This window comes from Rosa chinensis, chromosome 5, assembly GCF_002994745.2.
Source record: "Rosa chinensis cultivar Old Blush chromosome 5, RchiOBHm-V2, whole genome shotgun sequence".
NCBI lineage: Eukaryota > Viridiplantae > Streptophyta > Magnoliopsida > Rosales > Rosaceae > Rosa > Rosa chinensis.
This window is the reverse complement of record NC_037092.1, coordinates 56,018,519-56,045,651: the sequence shown is the minus strand read 5'-3', so window position 1 is coordinate 56,045,651 and position 27,133 is coordinate 56,018,519. Positions and strand designations below refer to the sequence as shown.

Genomic DNA, 27,133 nt, shown 5'->3' with positions numbered 1-27,133 from the left:
CAGGCACGTTTGCAGCAGGTATGTGTGATCTCGTCACTTTAGCGATATCAGAAAACGCATCAGGCATCGAATCTGCTACGTTCTGAAGATCGAGAATTCTCCGCACTTCAATTTCTGACTGTGCGGTTCGGGGATCAAGATGAGACAGAGTGGGAACAGACCACGACAATTCCTGTCGTTCCTGTTGAACATTGATGTTCTTATCTCCCCCTAACGACGGGAAGACTGTCTCATCGAAGTGACAATCCGCAAATCTAGCGGTAAAGAGATCGCCTGTCAAGGGTTCTATGTAGCGGATAATTGTTGGATAATCATATCCAACATAAAGGCCTAATCGTCTTTGAGGACCCATTTTGGTGCGCTGTGGCGGCGCAATAGGCACATAGACTGCACACCCAAATATGCGTAAGTGTGAGACATCAGGCTCATACCCAGTAACCATCTGGGACGCAGAGAAGGGTTGAGTGGCAGTGGGCCTCAAACGAATAAGCACAGCTGCATGCAATATTGCATAGCCCCAAGCAGAAATAGGGAGATTGGTGCGCATCACCAATGCTCGAGCAACCATTTGTAGTCGTTTAATGGTGGCTTCTGCGAGACCATTTTGGGTATGAACATGAGGAACAGGATGTTCAACATCAATCCCAATGGACATGCAATAATCATCAAAAGTCTTTGATGTAAACTCCCCAGCATTGTCTAATCTTATAGACTTAATGGGATGATCAGGGTGGTGAGCCCGTAACTTAATTATTTGTGCTAGGAGTTTAGCAAATGCAGCGTTCCTTGTGGACAATAGCATGACATGTGACCAGCGTGTCGATGCATCAACCAACACCATAAAATATCTAAATGGTCCGCATGGTGGTTGAATAGGTCCACAAATATCACCTTGGATTCTTTGCAAGAATGGTATATTTTCTTTGGTGTCCTTTGCATAGGATGGTCTCGATCCTAACTTTGCTAAAGAGCAGGCTTTGTAGAACGAATGATGGGCTTTGGAAACAACCAATGAGGATTTTGGTTGAGCCATGAAGTCACAATGGACCTTAGAAGTAAAAATGGGAGTCAAGGGAGCAGGGGTGGCGTCAAAGCCACCCTTGGGCCGCAGGGGGATGGCGGTGCCGACCGGGGATGGCCGGACTTGAGGGGGAAAGGCACCGTGAGGCGCAGGTGCTCCTCCTTGATCCAAATTTCGAGTTTTACTTCCTTTCGTTCTGAAAAAGGGATGTCCGGGTGAAGTCTTTAATATACGGATCATCATGTCACGACCTGGGTGTCCCAAACGGTCGTGCCAAAGCCTATATGTGTCGGAATCCCATAAATCATCTCTCATGACATGGTTGGATTCAATGATTCGAATAGTGGTTGCATACAACCCACTAGATCGACACATAAGTTTCTCTAATACTCGTTTATGTCCGTAGTCATTAGAGGTGATGCAAAGGAACTCTTGTCCATTCTCACAATGTGTTTCCACATGAAAACTATTGGCTCTTATATCTTTAAAATAATAAAGTTCGAAAAACATGTCTACGACATGAGATAAAATAAATCGATACTTTATTAATAATATCCAATGATGACACCAAAGTTTCGTGACCATAATCTAATCCAATATAAAAATCAAATCGTAGACAAATCGTAGTCACTCTATCCGTTCGGTAATTTCAATTTAGTTGTGACCAGGTAAGGTAAGGCGAGATTTTGGTGGAGCGTTGCTCACTTTTAAAACCGTTCTCTCAGATCAAACCTTGCCTAGACATCACAAGTACTCTTGAGTACGCTTAGAGGGAAAGAGTTAATACAATAAGTCATTTTATTGATATAAGGCATAATTGCCATGACATAATTCTTGGAAAAATAAAAGACTATAAATAAAAATCTGCGGTATTTTGTCTTCATCGCCAGATTTAAAGTCTTTGTGAACTCGAAGTCTTGATCACCATGATGCGACTACCTTCGTAGGTACATTGCAAATTCAGGTCCATTGATCAGACGTTCCATATCAGAAATAGACACCATAAAGAGGATTCTCCCTTGATTGAGGCGCATTGGCGCAATATGCATAGTCCCTAGGACTGGTGGCGTTGGAAAGTGGTGCCCATGGCCAACGTTGGCTCCATGGTTTCCAACCCTATTTCCCTCAAAATCACGCCTCCTACGGTCGTGGGATTGTCGCCTTGAGCGATTACCTTCTTGAGCATTTCGATCGTATGGATCATGACGTCGATGGCGACTTTCTCTAGCCATAGGACGATGCTCTTGATAGCTATCTTGAAGCCTATCAAATCTTCTTTTCACAAGTTCATTGCCATGTCTTTCAGTAGTGACCATAGCTTCAATAAGCTGTTGAAAACTTGTGATTCGCCTTGCATTTACATGAGTCCGGAATAAGTCAGAGGACCTCATAGCATAGACGGAGAAGGTATTGAGGGTTTTCTCAATCAATTGGTCTTCTGTGATTGTTTTTCCACAGAGACGCATCATTGCTTTGATGCTGAGAGCTTCCGAATAAAATTGCATGACAGTGTCAAATTCAGAGAAGCGAAGATCGTTCCATTCTGCTTCTGTATTCGGAAGGATGGAGTCACGAATATTGCCATATCGTTCGCGAAGCGCTTGCCAAAGCTTTATAGCGCTATCCTCATTTATGAACTCAAACTGGAGGTCACTATCCATGTGACGTTTCATAAAGGCAAGTGCCTTGGAATTATCTTTCTCAGTTTGAGGGTCTGGAGCTGTTTCTATAGGACAAAGCTCTTGGATTGTATGCAATAAATCTTGGGCAGTAAGATGGGTCGCAATGTCAATGGCCCAGTATAAATATCCTTTGCCTGCATAATCCAATGGAACAAAATCGAGTTTGTTCGTGTTTGACATCCCGAGAGATGAAACAAAAACAAGTTAGTTTCGGAGTCAATGCTTCCACGAAAACTAAATAAGATTTCCGAGCTATGCTACCAAGAAATCGATTTCCAAGAATAATTGGATTAGACCGAAACAATGATGTTTATATGGTCGTTAATCGATGCTTACGGACGCTCTTAGTCCGAAGTCTTACGAACGCTCTTAGTTCGTTAATTGCGTGAATCCCCACGATTCCGCTTTTCTCAAAGATCGAACCCACGTTATAAGAAAGGTGGGATGTAGAAGAAGGGAGGTTTTCAAGTCCCCGAGAAAAGAAGAAGGAATATAAATTCTGAAATTACAGGAACTTCAAAACTTACTCTTTTGAATACTTACTTGGTGAAAATTCGGAGCAGATTCTGTTCTGAACAGCTTGTACCTCGATTGGTGTACAGATCTCAATATGACTCCGATAAGGCTGAAATTCGGAGTTAGATGGAAGAGACAGAGACGAACAACTTTGATGAAGAAAGTTTTTCGATCTGAGCTTCCGAACTAGACGTTTCGAGGCTTGCAAGAAGACGGATGTGCACAGGAACGGGAAAAAGATGCAGTGGGTGTGCGTTGGCTTGTTTGCGCAGCAGGGATGCTTCGGTGGCAGCAGGCTGGAACGCAGGGCTGCAGGGAGGGGGCAGCAGGGGCTGCTGTGCAAGGTTGCAAGCACACGGGTGCTCGGGCTGCAGCGAAGGCTCGGCTAGCTCGGGCTAGGGGCTGCTTTGTGAATGAGTTTTGGTTTTCTGTTTTGTGGTTAGAGTCGTGCTGATTTTGTGGTTAGAGTCGTGCTGATAACGTGTTTAAGTATAATGTATTTGAGAGATATTGATGAGAGAGATGTGTTCTTATTATTGAGAATAGGAGCCCTATATATAGGGATTACAAAGTGCTAGTTCTAATGTTACAAGGAATACCAATCCGTGTAGGATTGGGAAATCTAGAACCTTCTCTCCTATTGCTACTCCTAGTTTGATAAGGCACACTAAATCGATATTCCTTCAACACTATTAAACAAAGTCTCGGAGATTGAAGGAATCACTATATAAGCTGTGAACGTCTCCTTAGTTCTCATTCACAAATAGTCTTTGGATTTGTAAGCCATAGAAGTCACAAATTGTTGGGGTCTCAGTCTTCTGCAGTTTTGCTCAAAATGGCCAGTCTATGGCCAAGCCTGCTGTATGCATTGGCTATATGCTTTATAGCCACCAGTGTAGCTGCTGGTGGTGATGATAAACCTTATGTTTATGCATCTCCACCTCCACCACCCTCTTATCACTACAAGTCTCCACCACCTTACCAGTCCAAGTCACCTCCGTACTACTACAAGTCCCCTCCTCCACCTTCACCATCACCTCCTCCTCCACGATATGTGTATAAGTCGCCTCCCCCACCGTATGCTTACAAGTCACCTCCACCACCATCTCCATCACCTCCTCCTCCTTATGTATACAAGTCACCACCACCACCTTCTCCATCCCCACCTCCACCTTACATATATAAATCACCGCCACCACCATCACCATCACCTCCTCCACCATACATGTACAAGTCACCACCACCACCATCTCCTTCACCTCCTCCACCTTATGTCTACAAGTCACCACCACCACCTTCTCCATCTCCACCTCCTCCTTATATTTATAAATCACCACCACCACCATCACCTTCACCTCCTCCACCATACATTTACAAGTCACCACCACCACCATCTCCTTCACCTCCTCCTCCTTATGTCTACAAGTCACCACCACCGCCATCACCATCTCCTCCACCACCATACATTTACAAGTCACCACCTCCTCCACCCTATGTGTACAAGTCCCCACCACCACCATCTCCTTCACCTCCTCCTCCTTATGTGTATAAGTCACCTCCACCACCATCACCATCTCCTCCACCACCATACATTTACAAGTCACCACCTCCTCCACCCTATGTGTACAAGTCCCCACCACCACCATCACCTTCACCTCCTCCACCATACATTTACAAGTCACCACCTCCTCCATCCCCATCCCCTCCTCCACCCTATGTCTACAAGTCCCCGCCACCACCATCACCTTCACCTCCTCCACCATACATTTACACGTCACCACCACCACCATCACCATCTCCTCCACCACCGTACATTTACAAGTCACCACCTCCTCCACCCTACGTGTACAAGTCCCCACCACCACCATCACCTTCACCTCCTCCACCATACATTTACAAGTCACCACCACCACCATCTCCTTCACCTCCTCCTCCTTATGTCTACAAGTCACCACCACCACCATCACCATCTCCTCCACCACCATACATTTACAAGTCACCACCTCCTCCATCCCCATCACCTCCTCCACCCTATGTGTACAAGTCCCCACCACCACCATCACCTTCACCTCCTCCACCATACATTTACAAGTCACCTCCACCACCATCTCCTTCACCTCCTCCTCCTTATGTCTACAAGTCACCACCACCACCATCACCATCTCCTCCGCCACCATACATTTACAAGTCACCACCTCCTCCGTCTCCATCACCTCCCCCTCCCTATGTGTACAAGTCACCACCACCACCTTCTCCATCTCCACCTCCTCCTTACATTTATAAATCACCACCACCACCACCATCACCGTCACCTCCTCCTCCTTACATTTACAAGTCTCCTCCTCCTCCATCTCCATCACCACCCCCACCATATGTTTACAAGGCACCACCACCACCATCACCATCTCCTCCACCACCATACATTTACAAGTCACCACCTCCTCCATCTCCATCACCTCCCCCTCCCTATGTGTACAAATCACCGCCACCACCTTCTCCATCTCCACCTCCTCCTTACATTTATAAATCACCACCACCACCATCACCGTCACCTCCTCCTCCTTACATTTACAAGTCTCCTCCTCCTCCATCTCCATCACCACCCCCACCATATGTTTACAAGTCACCACCACCACCGTCTCCGTCACCTCCCCCTCCTTATGTCTATAAGTCCCCACCTCCTCCATCCCCATCGCCCCCTCCTCCTTATGTCTACAAATCACCACCACCACCATCACCTTCACCTCCTCCAGTTTACTACTATAAGTCGCCACCTCCACCATCACCCCCACCGCCCAACCCTTATTATTACAAATCTCCTCCACCACCAACTCATTACTAACCTAATTCAGTTTTTGTTCCATTTGTGTAAGTGTCCTTCAACTACATGGTATTTTATGCGTTTCTTTTGGTATCATTCGCATATCAGTTTGACTGGAAGTATCTAATTCTTCTGCATTATTTGTTTACTAACGTATATTGCTTTGCATTTTGCAGGTTATAAATTCGAAAAACAAATAATGGCTGCAAGAGAGAGTTCTATCCTAATGATGACTTGCTTACATCTGGTCAATCTAAAATGGAACCAGAACAGTGCTTGATAACAAGAGAGTGCTTTGCAGCTTTACACTAAATATATGTTTTTTTTGTTAAACATGATTTCTATACGTTAGTCATTTTTGGTTACATGCCCTGAATTTTGATGTGATCAACTGGACAACATTGTTCATTTCCTATTTTCCTATATGTTTTATCAAAATGTTGAAATTAATATATTAATTACATGTTGGAGCTATATTATTAACAATACCTTGTTCTACAATCAACTGTATGTTGTAATTGCATAGCACACTTAAATTGAATTTCACAGCTATGTTAATATCCTAATTATTGGCCAATTTGAATTGCAATTAACAAAAAAAGAAAAAAGAAAAAAAAAGTAAAAGCTACAATGGAGAATTAACCGAAGATATGAAAATAAATCACATATTAATTGAGGGTAAAACTATGGTATGTTAACATTTTTCATACATCAACTATTTTTACCACTTCAAGACTTGTGTTACCACTTTGAGGACTAATATTACTATTTTGAGGACTCATACGGTAAACTAAGAAAATTTACCACTTTAAGGACTCATGTTACCACTTTGAGGACTAATATTACTATTTTGAGGACTCATGTGGTAATTAAGAAAATTTACCACTTTAAGGACACATGTTATCACTTTGAGGATTAATATTACTATTTTGAGGATTCATTTTACTATTTTTAAGACAATTGTATGCATATCATACGTTAACACATTATAGAATTTTTCATTGAGGGTAAGCTGTGAGAGAGTCTACACAACGCAAAAAACTTGATCACCAGAATGTCTAAACCTACCTAAAGAAAAATGGTTCGAACAGTGAATGTCTTTTTCTTTTACATTATTTTTGTGGAATACTTGAAATAATTCAATACGAGGGAAAGTACACATAATGACAACACATCAGAGGGCACGATAAAAGTAAAAATAAAATCACTACTTGTATCTCACATGTACTAGTGGCCGATCCAAGGTGGGCGAGGGTGCGCCGTGGGCAGTTACCCTCTGCCTCTCTTAAATTGCAGTCATCATTAGCTAATTACAATTGAAATTGACAAAAAAAACAAAAAAACCATAGATGTACAATGAATGGCTCAGTATCGAAGATAGTAAAAACGATCACATATTGACCAAAAGTCGTAAAGAAGGTCTACACAAAGCAAAAAACTTGATCAGCACAGTAGAAAAATGGTTCGAAAAGAGAATGCATTTTCCTTCTATTCTATTTTTATCAGAAGACACGAAACAATTCACAATGTGCCAAACTAGACATAATGATCTACTTGTCCAGAATGCGATGGAAAGATATTTCAATTCGGAGGTATCCAACGTCGGACAGAAGGGACAATTTAGTTGTGGCTAAAAGCCAATACCCACTGCAGTCTAATTATGGCCATACACCTGATTACTACTAGTGAGAATCACTATCTATACAATCTCATATACATCCAAGGGTGGATTCAAGATGAAGAGAGTGGACAATTGCCCCTAGCTCTCTTACATTGCAGCTCACAACTATGTAGATATCATGACCATTGACCAATTACAATTGAAATTAACAAAAAGAAAATAAAAACATAGATCTACAATTGCTCGGTAACTAAAAGAAATATCAGACAGTAACTAAAAGCTGTAAAAGAGTCTACGTACACAATTTGTTTCACAGCTTATTATTGATTCTAATAATACTACTTGGAATGAGTCTATTTTTCTTTCGCTTTTTCTTCAAGAGGATTGATCGATGTTGACTCTATTATGGCTATTAATTCCATTGAGCGCTCGTAAAATTTCTGATCAAATATAATTGTCTGGCATTATGATGCAAAAGGGTTGTGTACAGTTAGTAGTGTGTATGAGCTAGGTTGTACAGGATGTTCTGATGCTTCTATGTTGGCTTCATCAAGTTCTTCCGGTTCAGATGTTGATCGTTCTTTCTACAAACTTTCTTGGAGTGCAAAGTGCCCGGAAAGGTTAAACTTTACGCTTGGAAAACTTGTTGTGAATTTTTGATATATCTAGAGCTAATTTGCTTCTCAAACTTGTGTTCTCTGTGAGAATGCCATTGAGATGAGTTTACACCTCCATTGTGATTATCCCACTACTTTACAAATTATTGATCACTTAGAAGGTAGGGTTACTTCGTCGACTTCTTCATCACTTCAAGAGTTGTTGTTACATGACTGTTTGGAGCAATTGTCGAAATTTAAGTAAAAATGTGTTTTGGTGAGATACAGTTGATACAACTTTAGTTTGATACAGTTTTAATATAACATGACATGGTGAGTCCGAGACTTGAAGGTTATTTGGGGCAAAATTGGGTGAAAATGTGTTTTGATGATACACATGTGATACAGCTTTATTATAATGCGACATGGCGGGCTCAGACCCCAAAGGTAACTAGGGGCAAAATTGAGTGAAAATGTATTTTGTTGATACACGTGTGATATAGTATAACGTGACCTGCCCCGATCCTAAATCATTAAACAAGTTTCATAAAGAAGAAGAGTATTTTAGGTAAATAAACTTTATATAACAAAGAATGAAGAGTCTAAAAAGAAATGAAAAATAAAAAAAAATTAAGAGGAACAGTCTTATACTCTATAGAAAAGAGGGCTTTATAGGAAGTGTCCCTTAACCATTTCACCAGTATATCCCTTAATGGAGTCCATCTATTTGATTCTATCTTAAAAAAAAAAAAAAGGGTATTAGTTACAAGTAAAAAACAGTAGAACAGAAGTGGTCTGAGCTCTCTGTTTTAGTGCATGTTGTTGATCGATGGCAATGGCTGAGAATGCTGGAGTAGTCTGCAAATGCACAGCCAGGAGGAGTTTCCGCTTCAGGCAACCCAAGCACTCCAATCTCCGAAACCTTTCCAGAATTCCTCTCTTCACTCGCCGCCCATCTCTTGCCGGAAAACTCACCCTTCTCAGGTGACATTTCCCATTTCCAGTTTGTGTGTTAATTTCTTGTATTGGGTTTACTCAATATTTGAAAGGCCAGGCTCAGTTTCAGTTTGGTTGCTGTTAATGGGTAATGTCAACAAAGTAAAACCCAAAGCTTGAAATACTGTGATTTCTTCTTGCTTCTGAAAGTTCAAATTGGAAAGGATATACTTGTATGAATGAGTTGATATATGTGTGTGTGTGTGTGTGTGATGCTACTACAATGGTTGCTAATTAGACACTGTGTATTATAGCACGAGTGCACAAGAGAAATCAAGGCCTGCGGTATTGTCATCTACGAGACATAAGAGAATTCCCATATATGTGATGATGCCTGTTGATGCATTCTGCATAGATGGTTCTGGGATTCCAAGGATTAGGAGGTAAAAGAATTTGTCTTATCCTTTTAATGTTAATGAGTTTTTGAGAGTGATTGATGAGGTCAAGTTGAGTATTAGATTTTACTTTTTTGTTCCATTGTGTTTTGTTGGTGATATTTAGATGTTGCTCAACTTGTTGTTGTTTCAGACTCAAGGCCTTAACTGCATCTCTAAAAGCACTCAAGTTGGCAGGTGTCCATGGAATTGCAGTTGAGGTTTGGTGGGGAATCATAGAACGTTTCTCTCCCCTTGCATATGACTGGTCTCTATATGAAAAGCTATTTGAGCTGATTTCTGAGTCAGGGTTAAAGGTGCATGTTGCCTTGTCTTTTCACTCAAATGTAAACTCTTCTTCTTGCAGAAATGGGGGTGTAAGTCTTCCGCTTTGGATCACACAGGTTTGTTACTTTGCTATTCTGATTTCATGCAAATCATTATGAAATTATCCACGTGCAAAGTCCTTGTATTCTTTAAAATAAAATCCACTTATTGTCCTGAACTGAAGAGGAGATAAGAAGAAAATAATAATCCATTTGAATGTTTAGACTAGAAGTTTTTTCTTATGATGTCAAAGTTATTAGATAGTTAGAACCCTCATAATCCCCCGTATCAACTCTAGTAAGTTATCACACAAATAGAAAGAAAAGGTTAGGCATCTACCAGAAACCACTTTGCTAATATGCTATGGTACTGAGTTCCTATTGACATGCTTCCTTTCATCTTTGGTGTGCACAAAACTTTAGCACAGTAAGGGGCTGTGAAAAAACTTTAACTTTCCAATAATTGCATGCAACTTAGTTTGAATCCTGCATTTACATTTTTTTTTCTTGGTTGAAATCCTGAATTTAGATTGAGAAGCTGAGTCCTGATGCTCCTTTTTTTGCTCCCCACCCCACAGATTGGTGACAGCAATAAGCATATATACTATCGAGACAAAAATGGGTTTTCAAGTGATGATTATCTTACGCTAGGGGTTGATAACCTTCCTCTGTTTTGTGGCCGGACTGCCCTTCAATGTTATGAAGATTTTATGACCAGTTTTGTTAAGAAATTTGAATCCCATATTGGAAGTGTCATAGAAGAAATTTGTGTTGGTCTTGGTCCTTCTGGTGAACTTAGGTATGTTACAGTTATATTAGAAATTTAGAACTACAAGTATAAAGCCAGTACAACAGTTTCTTATGGAGTGTTGCCCGCAGGTATCCTGCACATTTTGGTGATGGTATATGGAAGTTCCCTGGAATTGGCGAGTTCCAGTGCTATGACAAGTACATGTAGGTTAAAAACTATTTCAATATCTGCTGGAAATTTGGTTGATGTTTGATGTTCACTATTTAGTGCCTTGTATCCCTTTTAGGCTGGACAACCTAAAGATGGCCGCATGTGAGGAAGGGAAGCCTCAATGGGGAGAAGGGGGACCACCAAATGCTGGCTATTACAATAGTCTTCCATCTGGAGCTCCTTTCTTTGAAGAGGGAGAGGAAAGCTTTCTTTCTGATTATGGGTGCTTTTTCCTTGTATGAAACCGATGGAAGTTTTCTGCTCTTCTACTTTAATGTATTCAATTGTTATCATTATTATTATCATTTTTGTTGCATAATCCAAGCCTAGGGTACAATGGACCATATAATGTTCATCTTAAATTGGTTCTTCATGCATGTTTCATCCTGGATCTACCATAGAATATATAAATGCAAACACTTTATACTATAAATACCTTGGGCTCGTGTTTCCTCGGTCATGCAAAACATATTTATAGGTGGATGTGAATAACTTGAGCCTGCAATATATGCTATCATCTTTTCTGAAAATTGAATTGTAACTTCATTTGCTTAATAAATAAATAAAAGGAAAATTGTTTTTGTTAGTATTGGTTAGTGTACCAAGAACAACTACAGAGGTATAATTGGGGAAGAGGTTATAATCTTCTATACCATGCAATACTTTTAATAACATTAAAATGCCAACTGATTGAATATTATGGTGGAGCTTACGAGATCTAACAGTTGCTTAACTCGTTGTAGGAATGGTATAGTGGTAGTTTGCTTGGTCATGCAGATGCTATTCTTGCAAAGGCAGCCAAAATTTTGAAGAAGTATCAAGAAGACAAGCAAACTTCTATTCTGTTAGTGGCTAAAATTGGTGGAATATATTGGTGGTACCAGACAGTAGCACACCCTGCTGAACTCACAGCTGGATACTACAACACTGCTCTGAGGGATGGTTATGATCCTGTTGCTTCAATTTTTTCTCGTCATGGAGCTGCTTTGCATGTGTCGTAAGAAATCTTAGTGTTCATGCTGGTGTTATGTTCATTGATCAACCTCAGGTCTAGTGGTTTTGATCTGGAATTCTCACATACTGAATACCTGTTTCAGCTGCTTGGAAATGATGGATGGTGAAACACCAGAATCCTATCTCTGCAGCCCAGAAGGATTACTGCAACAGGTATTGGGTCTGCTGGTCAATAATGGTAGCTTCTTAGCTTGTTGCCTTGTTGATGTTCTCCTTATTTTGGATACTTTCTGCTAGTAGCTCGATTCTTATGTTGCCTTTGAACTCACTTCTAGTTAGGGTGTTACTTTTGGACAACATTATAACACAAGGTCAATTCTTACGTTGCCTTTGAAGCCCCTGCTAGTTTGGGTGTCAATATTCAATACAGTATGATAGCACGATTCTTTGACACTTATCTTAATTCTGTTGCCCCTACACCCAAAACAGGCCTGGCATGACTCGTGGGATTTTTAGTATTGTAGTTTATTATAAGCTAAATCTGCTTACTAGTAATTGAATTCAATGAGTTGTTTGTTGAGAAATTGATGAATGAAGATTACTCAGATAAGAACACGATCATTGTATGATAAGGACAGAGTTGCCTACTCAACTGTCATTCATTTACATCACTCAAAGCTTATATTAGGAATGTTAGTTTACGACTGTCATTTTAATGGAATTTTCTTTCTTTACTTTTTATTCAGAGCTTAATAGGTTGTTTTGGACTTTTGGGCACACAGCTTGCCAAATAATTTGGCCCAGTATGGACCTGTGCTTATTCTTTTAAACAGGCAGGACCAATGCCATGATTGTGCTGGGGTGGTCAGTTTTAGACCACTTGGTGGTGGTATTGAATATTGTTATTTTTTTTTTTTTTTGAGAATATTGAATATTATTGGTGGTATTGGATATTGTTGTTATCATTCAATTACTCATCAAATGTGTATCGACATTCTAGTTTGCTTTGACATAATTTTATTTCACAGTTATGGAGTGTTTCGAAGAAAAGGATAATACATTTGATCGGGAGAAACACCAACGAACGATTTGACAGGGTATATCTATCCTTTGTGCAACTGTAAAACAAACTAAGCTTCATCTTATGACCGTATCTAGGATAACACACACACATAGACAGCAGATACACACTATATATGATGTACAAATGTGTAAGTTGGCTATATTTACTTTTTTATCAGTAAAGATTGACCAATTTAAGTCAAGTCTCAGACCACTATTAATATTTACTGCTCTGGTTTTTTACATTGCAGGTTAGTTTATGGCAAATACATGACAACTGTTACCATTCACAGGCGGAAGTTGTAAGATCATTTACTTATTTCAGGATGAATGATAAGATCTTTAGGGCTGAAAACTGGAGTAACTTCGTTCCTTTTGTTAAAAAAATGAGCACAAGTTGGTGAAGCACCTGATAAAACCCCATTTAACCATTAAATTGTACCGAACGATCTTCAGTAACAGTTCCACTCATGATACAACCCCATTTAACCATTAAATTGTACCGAACGATCTTCAGTAACAGTTCCACTCATGATACTTGTTCTTTATTTTTGTTTTAGTTTTGTTTTTGTAAAGGGAGGCTTTGCAAGTCTAATATATTGCCTGGGTTCTTCTAAGTCTCGTGTGTACTTGAGAAGTATAACTGTAAATTATAAAAGTAACCGAGTTTCAAGTCATTTTGATAAATAAAAAAATGACCATGGAATGTATTTGGTTTGCCATACTTCTTTGGCATTCTATGTCATCTTCCTCTCATTCTACCTGGACGTCAAAATAGAGAAGTCCTTGATCATTCTTCTATCCTTAAAGATGATATGTGTTTTTTATTTTTTTGTTTAACCCACTGATGATATTTGATTGATTACCCTAAAACTTGCAATGTAATACTTGTAGCAGTGGTGCCAAGTGCCAACAAATTTCACTTGTTTAGTAGTCCAACAAACTGCGTTGTATTAAACTTCTTAAACACTAAAGTTTTAGTTAGTCGCCCTAGCTAAATTCGGCTTCTCTTCATTTTGATTAGTTCTCTCAACTCTAGTACTGTTACTGCTAATGAGCAACAGATGATGGAATTAGAGATACAGACTGACAAAAGCTCCCCAGATGAAACCCCCTCCGTCTTTAAGAAATCGATTCGACCAGTCACATTGAAGGTAAAACATATCATCAAATCACATATACTCATCGGTCTTTGATCTTGTTTTGTAATTCTTCACTGTTTGATTGATTGAAACAAATAATCTGTACGCAGTTTGAGGACGTAATCTACAAGATCAGAATCAAGAATGTGGGAATAGAAGGAATATTATGGCCGCAGAGGAGCAAGGAGACTGAGAAAGTGATATTGAAGGGTGTGACAGGAATGGCAGAACCAGGTGAAATTCTAGCCATGTTAGGTCCATCCGGAAGTGGCAAAACGACTCTCCTAACCGCACTAGGAGGCCGTCTCGGTGGCCAACTCGCCGGAAGCATAACCTACAACGGCAAACCCATATCAAACGCAATGAAAAGAAACACTGGATTCGTTTCCCAATACGATTTTCTCTATCCCCATCTAACAGTGGTCGAAACCCTAGTTTTCACTGCCCTTCTCCGCTTGCCAAACACTCTAACCAAGGAAGAGAAGGTATCCCAAGCCGAATCGGTTATAGCCCAACTCGGATTAACCCAGTGCCGAAACAGCATTATAGGTCATGAGTTCCTGAGGGGTGTTTCAGGAGGCGAGCGGAGAAGGGTGAGCATAGGGCAAGAGTTGCTTGTAAACCCTAGCTTGCTCATATTGGATGAACCCACCTCCGGCCTTGATTCCACCACAGCTCAATGCATCGTTTCGGGATTGTCTGAGTTAGCCAGTGGTGGAAGAACAATAGTGATGACAATACACCAGCCTTCCAGTAGGCTGTTTTACATGTTTCACAAGCTGTTGCTGTTATCGGAAGGAAATGCTTTGTATTTTGGCAAGGTCTCTGCAGTCATGGACTACTTTTCGGACATTGGGTTTGCCTCATCGGTACCCATGAATCCTGCTGATTTTCTCTTGGACGTTGCTAATGGTATGCATGCATATCTTTAGTTGATGCTACAAGTTCTCTCAAGAACTTCTGTATAGTTTCATAGAAATCCGATATTTCCTTGATATTTTTGTTGAAATTTCTATCTATTAGATCCTCTATACTCGATAGTTTGGTCATTGGGTTCAAGTTTCAAGTAAGAAATTGAATGCTATGTTTTTGTAGGGTTGACAAGTGATGGTGCGCATGCAAATGATTCCATGGATGATCACATGCAGAGCATCGTTGTGGCCTATAAAGAGAGGCTTTCGGAGAAATTGAAGGAGGAACTTGCAGGCAAACAATTCAATGAAGATAAATTATCAAATGGTCCAGAAGACAATAGTAAGGAGGAGTTTGGGAGGTGGCCGACAACATGGTGGCAGCAATTCAGTGTGTTGTTGAGGAGAGGAGTGAGGGAGAGGAAGCATGAGTCCTTCTCTCCTCTCAAGATTTTTGAGGTGCTTGCAGTCTCTTTTCTTACTGCCCTGCTATGGTGGAAATCGCATATTTCCCACTTACAAGACCAGGTAATTAATCCTCAATCACTTCAGGTATATCTAAACTGAGAATAGAAATGAAATGAACAAATATGAATATTGCTGATTCTTGACATGAATGATTCTTGGAGAATAGAAATGAAATAATGAATCTGCCTGAACATTGAGCTGGTTTCCCTTTTCAATATGCAATTTCGTGGTCATTGAATTTGAAATCTACAAAACCTAGCTCCCCTGGCCTAGACCTGATTGAAAGTGTTTATTCTTTACTTTCATAGTTTCATATGCAGAATCATTCCTGCCAAGAACCAACAAAATTCACAACTGTTTATGCGTTTGAATGATTTGATTACCATCATCTCATTGCTGTTTTTATATGATGTGCAAACTGCATATGACTGCCAAAGTAATAGTGCAAGTTTCAAATTTGAGGGCCTAGAATGGGCATATACATAATTACACATATCTATATATATGAATTAACTAATAGCAGCAATGGTTTATAATTTCAGTATATATATATGGAGAAAATCTGACTGAGAATCTAATTTTTGCTACTTATATATGCGCGTATACAGATTGGGATTTTCTTCTTTATTTGCGGATTCTGGGGCTTTTTTCCTCTCTTAGAAGCAATCTCTACATTTCCCCAAGAGCACAAGATGCTCCAAAAGGAACGGTCTTCTGGCACTTACAGACTTTCCTCCTATTTCATATCAAGGATTGTCGCTGACCTACCCATGGAACTTGTTCTTCCTACCCTATTCCTCGCAATAACATACTGGTCAGCAGGCCTAAAATCCACTATTGGACACTTCTTGCATGCCTTGTTGGTTCTGTTACTCAGTGTTTCAGTTTCTCAAGGCTTAGGACTTGCTCTTGGTGCTTTGGCAATGGACCATGAGGTGGCCATGACACTTGGATCAGTCTTCATGCTGTCATTCCTTCTAGTTGGTGGATACTATGTTCAACAGGTGCCTAGATTTATAGCTTGGATCAAGTACCTTTCGTTCTCTCACTACTCGTACAAACTCTTCTTGGGGTCTCAATACAAGACAGATGAGACATATCCATGTGACGATGCTGGAGGAGTTTGCGTGATTGCAGATTATCCAGCTATAAAAATGGTGGGGCTTGATGGACAATTTAGCTCCGTGATTGCTTTGGTTTTCATGCTTGTAGGTTACAGGCTAATTGCTCATGTCGATTGGGGTTACAGGAAAATAATGTAGGGCAGGAAACTCGTGGTGAGTGGCCTAGATTATATGAAGATTATCCATCAGTTTATGCATTTTTCTAAGTGAAGCTAACAATTTAATTGTTTACAAAGCTTTTGTTCTAATGAACAACATATATATTTGAAAACTTCAATGGAGATCAAGATTTGAAAACTTCCCCGGTGATCATATATGAAAATTTCACCTGTGATTAAGATTTGAAAAAATCTGCCTCTCAATAAACATAATGAGATTTTAGTTGGTCACCATGCAAATGAGATCTTGCAGCATGCAACTCGAGAACTATGAGATTGAATATTATGAATAACGGTTTGAATTATCCAAGGCGCCTTAATTAGAACTCATTCTCCAAAAAACGTGGAATATAAGGTTTTCTCATAATTGTTGGAAGTATATGGATGAAAATGTTATTAGCCTTGCCCAGAATATGCGCTTCTGGATTGTCAAAAGTTCTTTGCCGGAGTCGAAAATGTTATTAGCCTTGCCCAGAATATGCGCTTCTTGATTGTCAAAAGTCTTTGCCGGAGTCGATAACTCACCATTTGTTGACAGATTTCTGGTTGCATGCTGAACATCAAGAGTCTCATCAGTGTCAGCAAGAGCGAGAAGAGTAGAAGCCAACTAAGCAATCACACCTTCAAATCTTCAATGATAGCCATAGGAATTTGACGACCCGTCCAAACCCTAACCCAAAGCGAGAGCATTGAACGTGGCTTCTGGTTTTTAATAGTATTGCTGTTTAATGGGCGTAATTTTTTCCACTTGAGATGACTACTTAAAACATAATTTAACACAGATGGTAGCTATAGAAAAGTTTTAAGTGATTGGTGAACTGTAGACATAAAAGTAGATGAGCTAATGATTCACATAAAAGGTGCATGCTTTTAAGTTTATATGTAATTGGGGCCAACAACTTATGAACTACATTCTTCTGATCACAATGTTCTTCAATCAAGGTTATAAACTATCAACCTTGGTGTATTCAAGGTTTGTACATCATCAATATTTGGCTAATTAGTTTCTCAGCTCCAAAAATGATAGATGAAATACAATATCTTGCAAAGAATCAGGGCCTTGTACATCTGGACTACAGATTACGAGTACATGTATACATTTATTGCTACAACAATGGAGAAAGGAAGCAACAACCAGAGGTTGAAAACTAATCAGATGTACACCGTCACGCAGACTTAATGTTCTGAAAATGCAAAGGCTTCTTATAAGACTGCAACAAGAGAGATGAACATACCACACTAACAGATGAAGCAGCCATACAGGCACAGGCAAGCCAAGGTGGTAATCGGATCCCAGTGAAAGGGAACAAGATTCCCGCAGCAACTGGCATGCCAAGGATGTTGTATCCCAGGGCCCAGACATAATTCAACCAAATTCGAGACATAGTCTTTCTAGAGAGATCTATGGCTGTAACTACATCTTCCAAATTGCTTTTCATCAAAACTATATCAGCAGCTTCAATTGCTACATTGGTGCCAGCGCCAATTGCCATGCCAACATCTGCTGCAGCCAAAGCTGGTGAGTCATTGATTCCATCTCCCACCATAGTCACAGTCAATCCTTTCATCTGCATCCAATTTCAGTTTAAAAGTCAAAGAAGGCTCTGCTTGCTCCAATTGTACCTCCATAACTGGTAGTGGAACAAACTTGATATAGAATAGCAAATTCAAATATTTTAAAGAAATTCTAGTATAAATTACTGATGAGTGGTTTCAAAACAAGTGACTAAAAGCTCTGCACTTTTATAATCAATCAAATGGTTAAAGCATGTGAATCACATATTTGCCCTCATTCTTAATTTTTTTTTCCCTAAATTTACAAGTCAACTTGAAAGATAAATATTGCAGTTTTCAGCTGGCCACCACCCTCAAGATGAAAAAGAAAAGCAAATGCCATATTCTGGAAAGAAAAGACCCAAAGGGAGTCATGCATAATAATGTAGCAAGCTGCCACCAGGTCAGGGAATGAAAGCATATAGACCAGGCTTCATGCAACGACACAGATAGAGCAAGCGATTAATCAAAATTTCTTTTTCTATTTGGTCAGAAACCATAATCATATCTTAACTTCTTTAAAAACTCTTATCTGTAAGACCAACCACATCCACTTTCTTTTTAAATCCTAGAACTCTGCTATTTACTGGTAAGAGTATTTTTCAATTTAACTCATTAAATTAATACACACTGCCCTAGGTGACTGTCACAAGCTTACCTGTAACTTTTTGATTCTATCAGCTTTTCCCATGGGATCGGTCTCAGCAAACACCTTATCGATATCGATGCCAACTTTTTGATTATCACCAGTAACCATGATGCTTGAAATGCCCATTGAGTGGAGATAAGATATTACACATGCAGCCTCTGGCTTCACTGGATCAGTTACAGCAAACGACCCAGCAACCTTTCCATCAATGGAAACTAACACACATGTTCGAGCCAGTTTCTCATTTTCTGAAACGAATTTCTCAACCTCAGGACCAACCTGGACATTATATTCCCGCATGAGCCTCTTGTTCCCAACCAAAACCATTTTGTCACCAACTCTTCCACTAACACCAGCTCCAGTGTGTACCTCAAAGTCCTTAGCCTCCACCACATGTTCAGTTGACCCAAACTTGTTAAGAAACCCCTTTGCATGCTCCACAATAGACTTTGCTATTGGGTGTTCACTATTTGCCTAAATAATATTCCAAAGAGGAGTATTAAGTTGATTGTCAAAATTTTAGGCTACCAGAATAAAATCTAGTCTTTCATCATTCAGAAAGTACATAAACTGAAATATATAGATGCACACACATGCACACACACATATATGGCTCTTAGACAATACCAGAGTTTAACTTTTAAAGTACTCAAAAGTTTTCAAGTTAAATTTTCATGTAAGAATGTTGAAAACATAAACACTGACCTCTGCAGCAGTAGCCACAGTACAGAATTCCTCCATTGAGTAATTGGAAAATAGAACAGCACTAACTACTGTCGGTTTTCCAACTGTCAGTGTCCCTGTCTTATCAAAGACAACTGTTTTCACCTGCAGGATAAATCACAAATGGATATTAGGAATCCACACACACACAGTGACACACATATATGAAATGTATGAATGTGCAAGACCTAGGTTCCAAATATAAAATATATATATATATATATATAATAAAAAATAAAAAGGAAGAAAAATTTAAAAACCAGAACTAATGGTAAAAATAGCAACATGTCCATCAAAATCAAGAGTCCTTCACCATGCTAATAAGAGTAGCTGGTAGACTTAATATGATGTTTGGTGACATGAAAATGGTGCAAACACCTATCAATTCTCTGGATCATCTTAATAACACAAATTCAAATTAGAAATAGTTGCATTTGCAATAAATAAAATAAATTTTCACCTCTCATATCTTAACACACAGAGACACAAGTACATATACATATGTATATATATAATCTTCTAAGGGCAGATGAATGTTTTGATTTACATCTCAACATACATATCAACTTTGTAATCAGCAGGTCATGTTGTGAAGTAATATGACATTACTTGAATCTTTGATGTGGCAACTGTCATACTCGTGTTTGTCAATACCAGAAATAACAGTTTTTCACAAAAAGCAAATTTGAATAAAGTAAACTAGCCATTTGGGGGTCTCACTTTATATAAAAACATAAAAAGTTAACACGATAAAATAGATTATGCAAATGAAACCCAGAGAAATGGTGGCCTTACCTTATGAGCCTTTTCAAGTGCATTTCCACCCTTGATAAGAACACCTTGTGTAGCACCCTTCCCTGTTGCAACCATGACTGCTGTAGGTGTTGCTAATCCCAAAGCACAAGGGCATGCAACCACTAGTACTGAGATGCCGAACTGCAGTGCCAGCTCAAACCTATCCATGCCTTTTGGTGTCCATGATATGGGATAAAGACCGAATTCTCCCAGGATGAACCAACCCAGCCATGTCAGAAATGCTGCAATCACAACCTGTTGTGGGAAAGCAGATTAAATTATTTTTGTTTACAAGAAACTGTCATAAGAAATGGAGTTCATTACCTCCAACGACCATTTAGCTACTAGCTAGTTTGTCAAGACATGGCACTCAACTATAAATAAGCATATTTTGAACAAAAAAAAGAACTCAAAACTTATCTGACTAAAGAAAAAGAAAAAAGAAAAAAAAAATAGAAACCTGCCGAAAAAGGAAACCAAGAAATCTGAAAACAAATAAGGAAATAAATATTGATGTAACAACCTTAACATGATCAATAACAACGAGTTTGTATATGCTGATAATCTTTAAAACCAAGAATGAGTTTGTATTTCAGATATAAGTATCATCTGCAGATATGTACTTCCAAGATTTTTTCATATCTAATTTGCGGCGTTGTTTTTGATGCAGTAGCCACAGCTTGGTTAGAAAATAAATATCCTCTTTGGAAGGCCAAGACTAAGTCCAGGCCTTTTTGGTCCAAAGTAAAGTCTCCATGATAATCTAAGAGTCTAAGTAAACTTATAATACATAAATAAACCAAGAGTCATCCAAAGAAGTAAGTTTAGTTTTGTTAGGGTATTTATTTGAGTCTAGTGTTGTTTAAAATTTTATTTAAACCTTAGTATCCAAGAGTCTCTTGCTTAGTCTTTAATGAGACTTTATTGAGTACTTTGGTATTATACGAGTCTAAGAGTGTTGTATCTAAAGCGTATAAACAAGCCTCCCTTACTTTATCCTACGTCAGTTTTACTTTGGAGAAATTATAATGAGAATAAATGCACAAAAAACTTCACACATTGAAACTACACACACACAAAGCGTATAAACAAGCCTCCCTTACTTTATCCTCCTTCAGTTTTACTTTGGAGAAATTATAATGAGAATAAATGCACAAAAAACTTCACACACACATATATTTATTCAAAAGAAGGTTAATATATTCAGTAATATTACTTGGTACATGGTATCCTTAAGGTAGAAATAAATGAACTCACTGCTGGAACGAAAAACTTTGAGATCTGATCAGCTAGCTTCTGAACAGGTGCTCTGGAAAGCTGTGCAGCTTCAACAAGTTGAACTATCTGGGATAGCGCAGTCTCTGAACCAACATGGGTTGCCTTAACCTGTAAGCATCCATTCTCATTCATGGTGCCACCAATTACCTATTTAAGTGAAAGGGAAAAAGTTAACTTTAGCATTTTTCTTTCAATGCTGCAGATCAGAGTAAGAATCAAAAGATATACTACCTTGTCACCTAATCTTTTAGAAATAGGCCTTGCCTCTCCTGTGATCATACTCTCGTTCACATGGCTTTGACCACTAATTACAATCCCATCAACAGGAACTTTTGCCCCGGGAACAATCTTAAGTATATCATTTCTTTGAATAAGTTGAGTGCTAATTTCCATCTCTGAGATAGCATTGCCATCAGCATCTAGTGATAGCAGATAAGCCGTTTCAGGAGTAAGGTCTGTCAGCTTTGCTAAAGCATCAGATGTTTTTCCTCTAGCTAGAACTTCTAAGTACTTCCCCAGGAGTATAAAGGATATCATCATGGAACTAGTTTCAAAGAAATCTTCCCCCTCAAAATTATCCAAAGCCAATGCTTTCATTGCTATATAGACAGAGTAGAAATAAGCAACATTGGTGCCCAGTGCAACAAGAACATCCATATTAGCTGACCTACGTCTTAAAGCATGATATGATCCCACATAAAACCTGACAATGACATCCAAAAGCAAAGAATTTCAGGTCTAGAAACAGTAGCTACACATATTCAGTCCTCAAAAACATTGATGCACAAGTTGTTGCTGCATAACTCATAACAATAAGAAGAAGTAACAGTAAAAATATACTAAAGGAGTACCTCCTGCCAATAATGAACTGCACGGGTGTGCACAGAATCCATCTTAAAAGCATTCCTACAGTGAGCATGTTGTGAATCTTGTACATTAACCAGTCCCCATAGGGAGAAAGCATTGGAAGCACCATTGAGAATAAAAATACAGGAACTGAAAATAGACAGCTCAAGAAAAACTGGTTCCTGTACATCTGAGTCTCAAGCTGCTGTTCAGCTTCTCTTCGCCTTGGAGGAACATGCAAGCTTGCTTGGTATGATTTGGGGTTGCTTCCAGCTTCTTCAATACAATGTATAAGAGATCTTGGACCAGTGAGGTCTGCATCGTAGGTGATGGTGACCTTTTTTTCTAACACGTCCACTTCAACATTATTTACACCCTCAACTGATTCAAGGGAGGATTGGATGATGGTCATGTCTTCAGGAGAATTAACTCCTTCAAGTTTTAGATGCACTTTGTTTACATCATTCCCTGAGCTAATGAGCTCAGATCCAAAGCCAGCATCTTCTATTGCTTTCATGATCGAACAGGTGTCAGTGATGTTTGGATCAAAGTGAACCTTTGCTTCCTCAAGGGCTAGCCCAACAACTGCGTTTTTCACTCCATCAACCATTCGAAGAGCAGATTCAACGGACTCGGAGCAACTGGTGCACATCATTCCTTTTATCCTGAGCCGGCATACTGCAATGTCTTGTTCTGGAAATTCATCAACTGGGAAACCTGCATCTTCTATGGCTTCCTTGATCTTGACCGCAGAGAGTTTTTGCAGAGAGAAAGTCTCGTGTGTTTTGGAAATGTGGTGGGCGTGGGACTTGTCGTTTATATATTCATTTTTTTAAATTTTTTGAAAATCCAACGTCTTGGATGCTCTTCCCACCTCTGTCTTTCTTAATCGCAAGGGCCAAGGGCCAAGGGCCAAGGGGGGAAGATATGCTTTGGTTTGAACGGCGTTTAACTTCTACTACACGGCTGTACCCCGCGGCCTAGACTTAATTACCCTTTGCTAGAGCAGAGGGACTTGGTTATTAATGTAAATTCTCTTCTTTTTTTGAAGACGAATACATTCTTTTCTTTTTGTACTACTTTTTCAGGTATTTTGACTTGAGAATGGCATTCATCATGCTTATAGATTGAGTCATTGAATATGATATTCCTCTTGTCCATGCTGCTAGTGCTTTTTTAGAAGATTTTGATGGAGCTAGCTATCAGAGTTAGAAAATCTGAATGGTTGGAAAGATAAAAAGCTGTCACAGGCAGGCAAGATGATTCTTTTGAAATCGGTTGTTCAAGCTATACCATCATACTCTATGAGTGTATTCAGATTGCCAATGTATCTATGTCATGATCTATCGGGCTTGTCGGCTAGGTTTTGGTGGGGTCGCAAAAAAGGAAAGAAGGGTATGCACTGGTTGAAGTGGAGTTCTCTTTGTCGAAATAAGAAGAATGGAGGTCTGAGATTCAGAGACATTGTGGATTTTAATCAGACATTGCTTGCCAAGCAGTGTTGGAGATTGCTTTCTTCACCGGATTTATTGGTTTCTTAAATCTAGGGGTCGTCAACGGGCCGGGCCGGGCCCGGCCCGGCCCATTCATAGCGGGCTCGGGCCGGGCCTTGCCATATTTTTAAATAATTGCGGGCCGGGCCGGGCCAGGCTTTATTAAAAATCAAAGGATCCAAGCCCGTCCATATAAAGCGGGCCTTGCGGGCTTTTTCGGGCCGGGCCGGGCTTGGCCTTGCGGGCTTTTTTGGGCCGGGCCTTGCGGGCTTTATTTATAAATAAATATTTAAAGACACAAGTTTTTTTTTAATCAAGCTTTGGAAATTCAATGGATAATGATCAAATACAACCAAAGATAATAGATCTATATAACTATATTGTACCAAAAAAAATCTATATTTATATATAGATACTAATTTATTGATAAATAAATTTTTAAAGACACTAATTTTTTATAAACCTATATTTATATATCATACACTCCAAAGAGCAACCCCTATCAATTCAAAGAAAATAGAAAAACTGACCGTTGGATGGGTTTATTACAATAAATTATGAGTATGGTAAAAAATTTAGCCAATTTCACCATATTTTAGAATCCGATCGGATTGGTCAACCGTAGTCACTTATATGTTTTATTGTTTGACCGATGGCGTGGCAACCGCGAAACGTGCTTATTTTTTCACATCACATTTGTATATATTCCATCGATGGATGTGCGTGGACATAAGATAAAAAAAAATTAATTTTAATTACAAACACATTGGTGTATACCAATTTTATTCCTTTAGTTGTATGACTTATACATTGCATTTAAATTGTTTAGGTTCATTCTAAAGCAACCATGAAGTAGAAAATGAATTCGGAGAAACCAACCGCTCGATGGAGAGATTGTAATGTTTTATGGTGATTGTAGAAAATCTAGCCAATTTCGTTATTGTTTCGAATTCGATCAACTAGGTCAAACGTAGTTACTCTTATAAACCTATATTTATATATCATACACTTCAAAGAGCAACCCCTATCAATTCAAAGAAAATGAAAAAACCGACCGTTGGATGAGTTTATTACAATAAATTATGAGTGTGGTAAAAAATTTAACCAATTTCACCATATTTTCGAATCCGATCGGATTGGTCAACCGTAGTCACTTATATGTTTTATTGGTTGACCGATGGCGTGGCAACCGCGAAACGTGCTTATTTTTTCACATCACGTTTGTATATATTCCATCGATGGATGTGCGTGGACATAAGATAAAAAAAAAATTAATTTTAATTACAAACACATTGGTGTATACCAATTTTATTCCTTTAGTTGTATGACTTATACATTGCATTTAAATTGTTTAGGTTCATTCTAAAGCAACCATGAAGTAGAAAATGAATTCGGAGAAACCAACCGCTCGATGGAGAGATTGTAATGTTTTATGGTGATTGTAGAAAATCTAGCCAATTTCGTTATTGTTTCGAATTCGATCAACTAGGTCAAACGTAGTTACTCTTATAAACCTATATTTATATATCATACACTCCAAAGAGCAACCCCTATCAATTCAAAGAAAATGGAAAAACCGACCGTTGGATGAGTTTATTACAATAAATTATGCGTGTGGTTAAAAATTTAGTCAATTTCACCATAGTTTTGAACCCGATCTAATTGGTCAACCGATTACCGATATGTAGAATATATATATATGCACATATTCTATATAGAATAATAGAAGTATAAGAACTTCCACACACACACACACACACACACACATATATATATATATATATATATATATATATCTATATATATTATTATATTATATATATAAACACACACATATATAAATATATATACATATATATAAACACACACACACACATATATATATCTCTATATATATTATATATATAAACAAACACACACACACACACATATATATATATATATATCTATATATATATCCTCTATATAAACACACACACACACACACACACACACACATATATATATATATATATATCTCTATATATATATTATATATATAAACACACACACATATATAAATATATATATATATATATACATATATATAAACACACACACATATATAAATATATATATATACATATATATAAACACACACACACACACATATATATATCTCTATATATATATTATATATATAAACACACACACATATATAAATATATATACATATATATAAACACACACACACACACACACACACACACACACACACACATATATATATATATAAACACACACAAATATATATATCTATGTGTGTGTGTGTATATATATTTATAAACACACACACACATAACTACAAATATATATATATATATAATATTTTACGGGCTTTTACGGGCCGGGCCTAGCGGGCCTTTGGCGGGCCGGGCCTACGGGCCGGGCCGGGTTTTTGCGGGCTTTAGGCGGGCCGGCCCTCGGCCCACCAAGGCGGGCTTTTGCTGGTTTTTTGACGGGCCGGGCCGGGCTAAAAGCCCTCCGGGCCGGCGGGCCTCCATCGGCCCACTTGATCCGCGGGCTTTTTGATGAGGCCTACTTAAATCTACAAGTGCAGATATTATCCTCAATCTTCTTTTTTAGAGGCAAGGGTTGGGCGATCTTGATCTTTAATTTGGAGATCACTACTATGGGGGAGACAATTGCTGCTTTCTGGTTTAAGGTGGAGGGTTGGTGATGGTAACTCTATTCTGATCTACCATGATGCCTGGGTGCCAATCCCATACTCTTTCAAGATCATGTCTCTTCCAAATCTGCCCTTCAATCATCCTGTCTCTTCTTTGATTTCAAATGGTTCTTGGCACTTTAGACTACTTTCAGAATCTTTTTGGGAGTTGGAGGTGGCAGCTATCTATTCCATTCCATTGCCTACTACTCCTTGCTCAAATAAACTGATTTGGCACTATACAAAAGAGGGAGTTTATACGGTGAAGAGTGGTTACCAGCTTGCTCAGAATTTGAGGCTTAGAGGTGATGGTCAGGAGGGAAGCTCTTCTAGTCATGTTGATTTGGTTTGGCAG

General features: G+C 38.9%; 3 protein-coding genes across 7 annotated transcripts; 2 read left to right on the top strand and 1 right to left on the bottom strand.

Moving 5' to 3' along the window:
* Positions 1 to 3,995: 3,995 nt before the first annotated feature.
* On the top strand, positions 3,996 to 6,505 carry LOC112166696 (extensin-2-like). The gene is made up of 2 exons (XM_024303577.2): positions 3,996 to 6,087; positions 6,217 to 6,505. The coding sequence occupies exon 1, from the start codon at positions 4,055 to 4,057 to the stop codon at positions 6,059 to 6,061; it is 2,007 nt and encodes a 668-aa protein (XP_024159345.1). The 5' UTR covers positions 3,996 to 4,054; the 3' UTR covers positions 6,062 to 6,087; positions 6,217 to 6,505.
* A 2,453-nt stretch (positions 6,506 to 8,958) lies between these two features.
* LOC112202319 (ABC transporter G family member 9) lies at positions 8,959 to 16,844 on the top strand. 5 transcript variants are annotated; one of them, XM_040519406.1, is made up of 14 exons: positions 8,959 to 9,241; positions 9,508 to 9,636; positions 9,782 to 10,031; positions 10,532 to 10,752; positions 10,833 to 10,907; positions 10,991 to 11,150; positions 11,658 to 11,911; positions 12,012 to 12,081; positions 12,897 to 12,965; positions 13,182 to 13,232; positions 13,995 to 14,084; positions 14,183 to 14,984; positions 15,168 to 15,511; positions 16,060 to 16,800. In XM_040519406.1, the coding sequence occupies exons 1-14, from the start codon at positions 9,087 to 9,089 to the stop codon at positions 16,711 to 16,713; spliced, it is 3,324 nt and encodes a 1,107-aa protein (XP_040375340.1). In that variant the 5' UTR covers positions 8,959 to 9,086; the 3' UTR covers positions 16,714 to 16,800. The 5 variants fall into 5 exon arrangements, with proteins under 5 accessions (XP_040375340.1, XP_040375341.1, XP_040375342.1 ...); XM_040519407.1 differs by lacking the exon at positions 8,959 to 9,241 and having other exon boundaries at positions 9,609 to 9,636; positions 9,782 to 9,895; positions 9,995 to 10,031; positions 16,060 to 16,820; XM_040519408.1 differs by lacking the exons at positions 8,959 to 9,241; positions 9,508 to 9,636; positions 9,782 to 10,031; ... (2 more) ...; positions 10,991 to 11,150; positions 11,658 to 11,911 and having other exon boundaries at positions 13,955 to 14,084; positions 16,060 to 16,843.
* Positions 16,845 to 17,633: 789 nt separating this feature from the next.
* LOC112163697 (copper-transporting ATPase HMA4) lies at positions 17,634 to 23,739 on the bottom strand. Its single transcript, XM_040505911.1, has 8 exons — positions 23,638 to 23,739; positions 22,584 to 23,386; positions 21,964 to 22,435; positions 21,712 to 21,879; positions 20,455 to 20,709; positions 19,642 to 19,764; positions 18,946 to 19,410; positions 17,634 to 18,301 (listed from the first exon to the last, which is right to left on the bottom strand). Exons 1-8 carry the CDS (start codon positions 23,737 to 23,739, stop codon positions 17,900 to 17,902), a joined length of 2,790 nt encoding a protein of 929 aa, XP_040361845.1. The 3' UTR covers positions 17,634 to 17,899.
* Between the last annotated feature and the right edge of the window lie 3,394 nt (positions 23,740 to 27,133).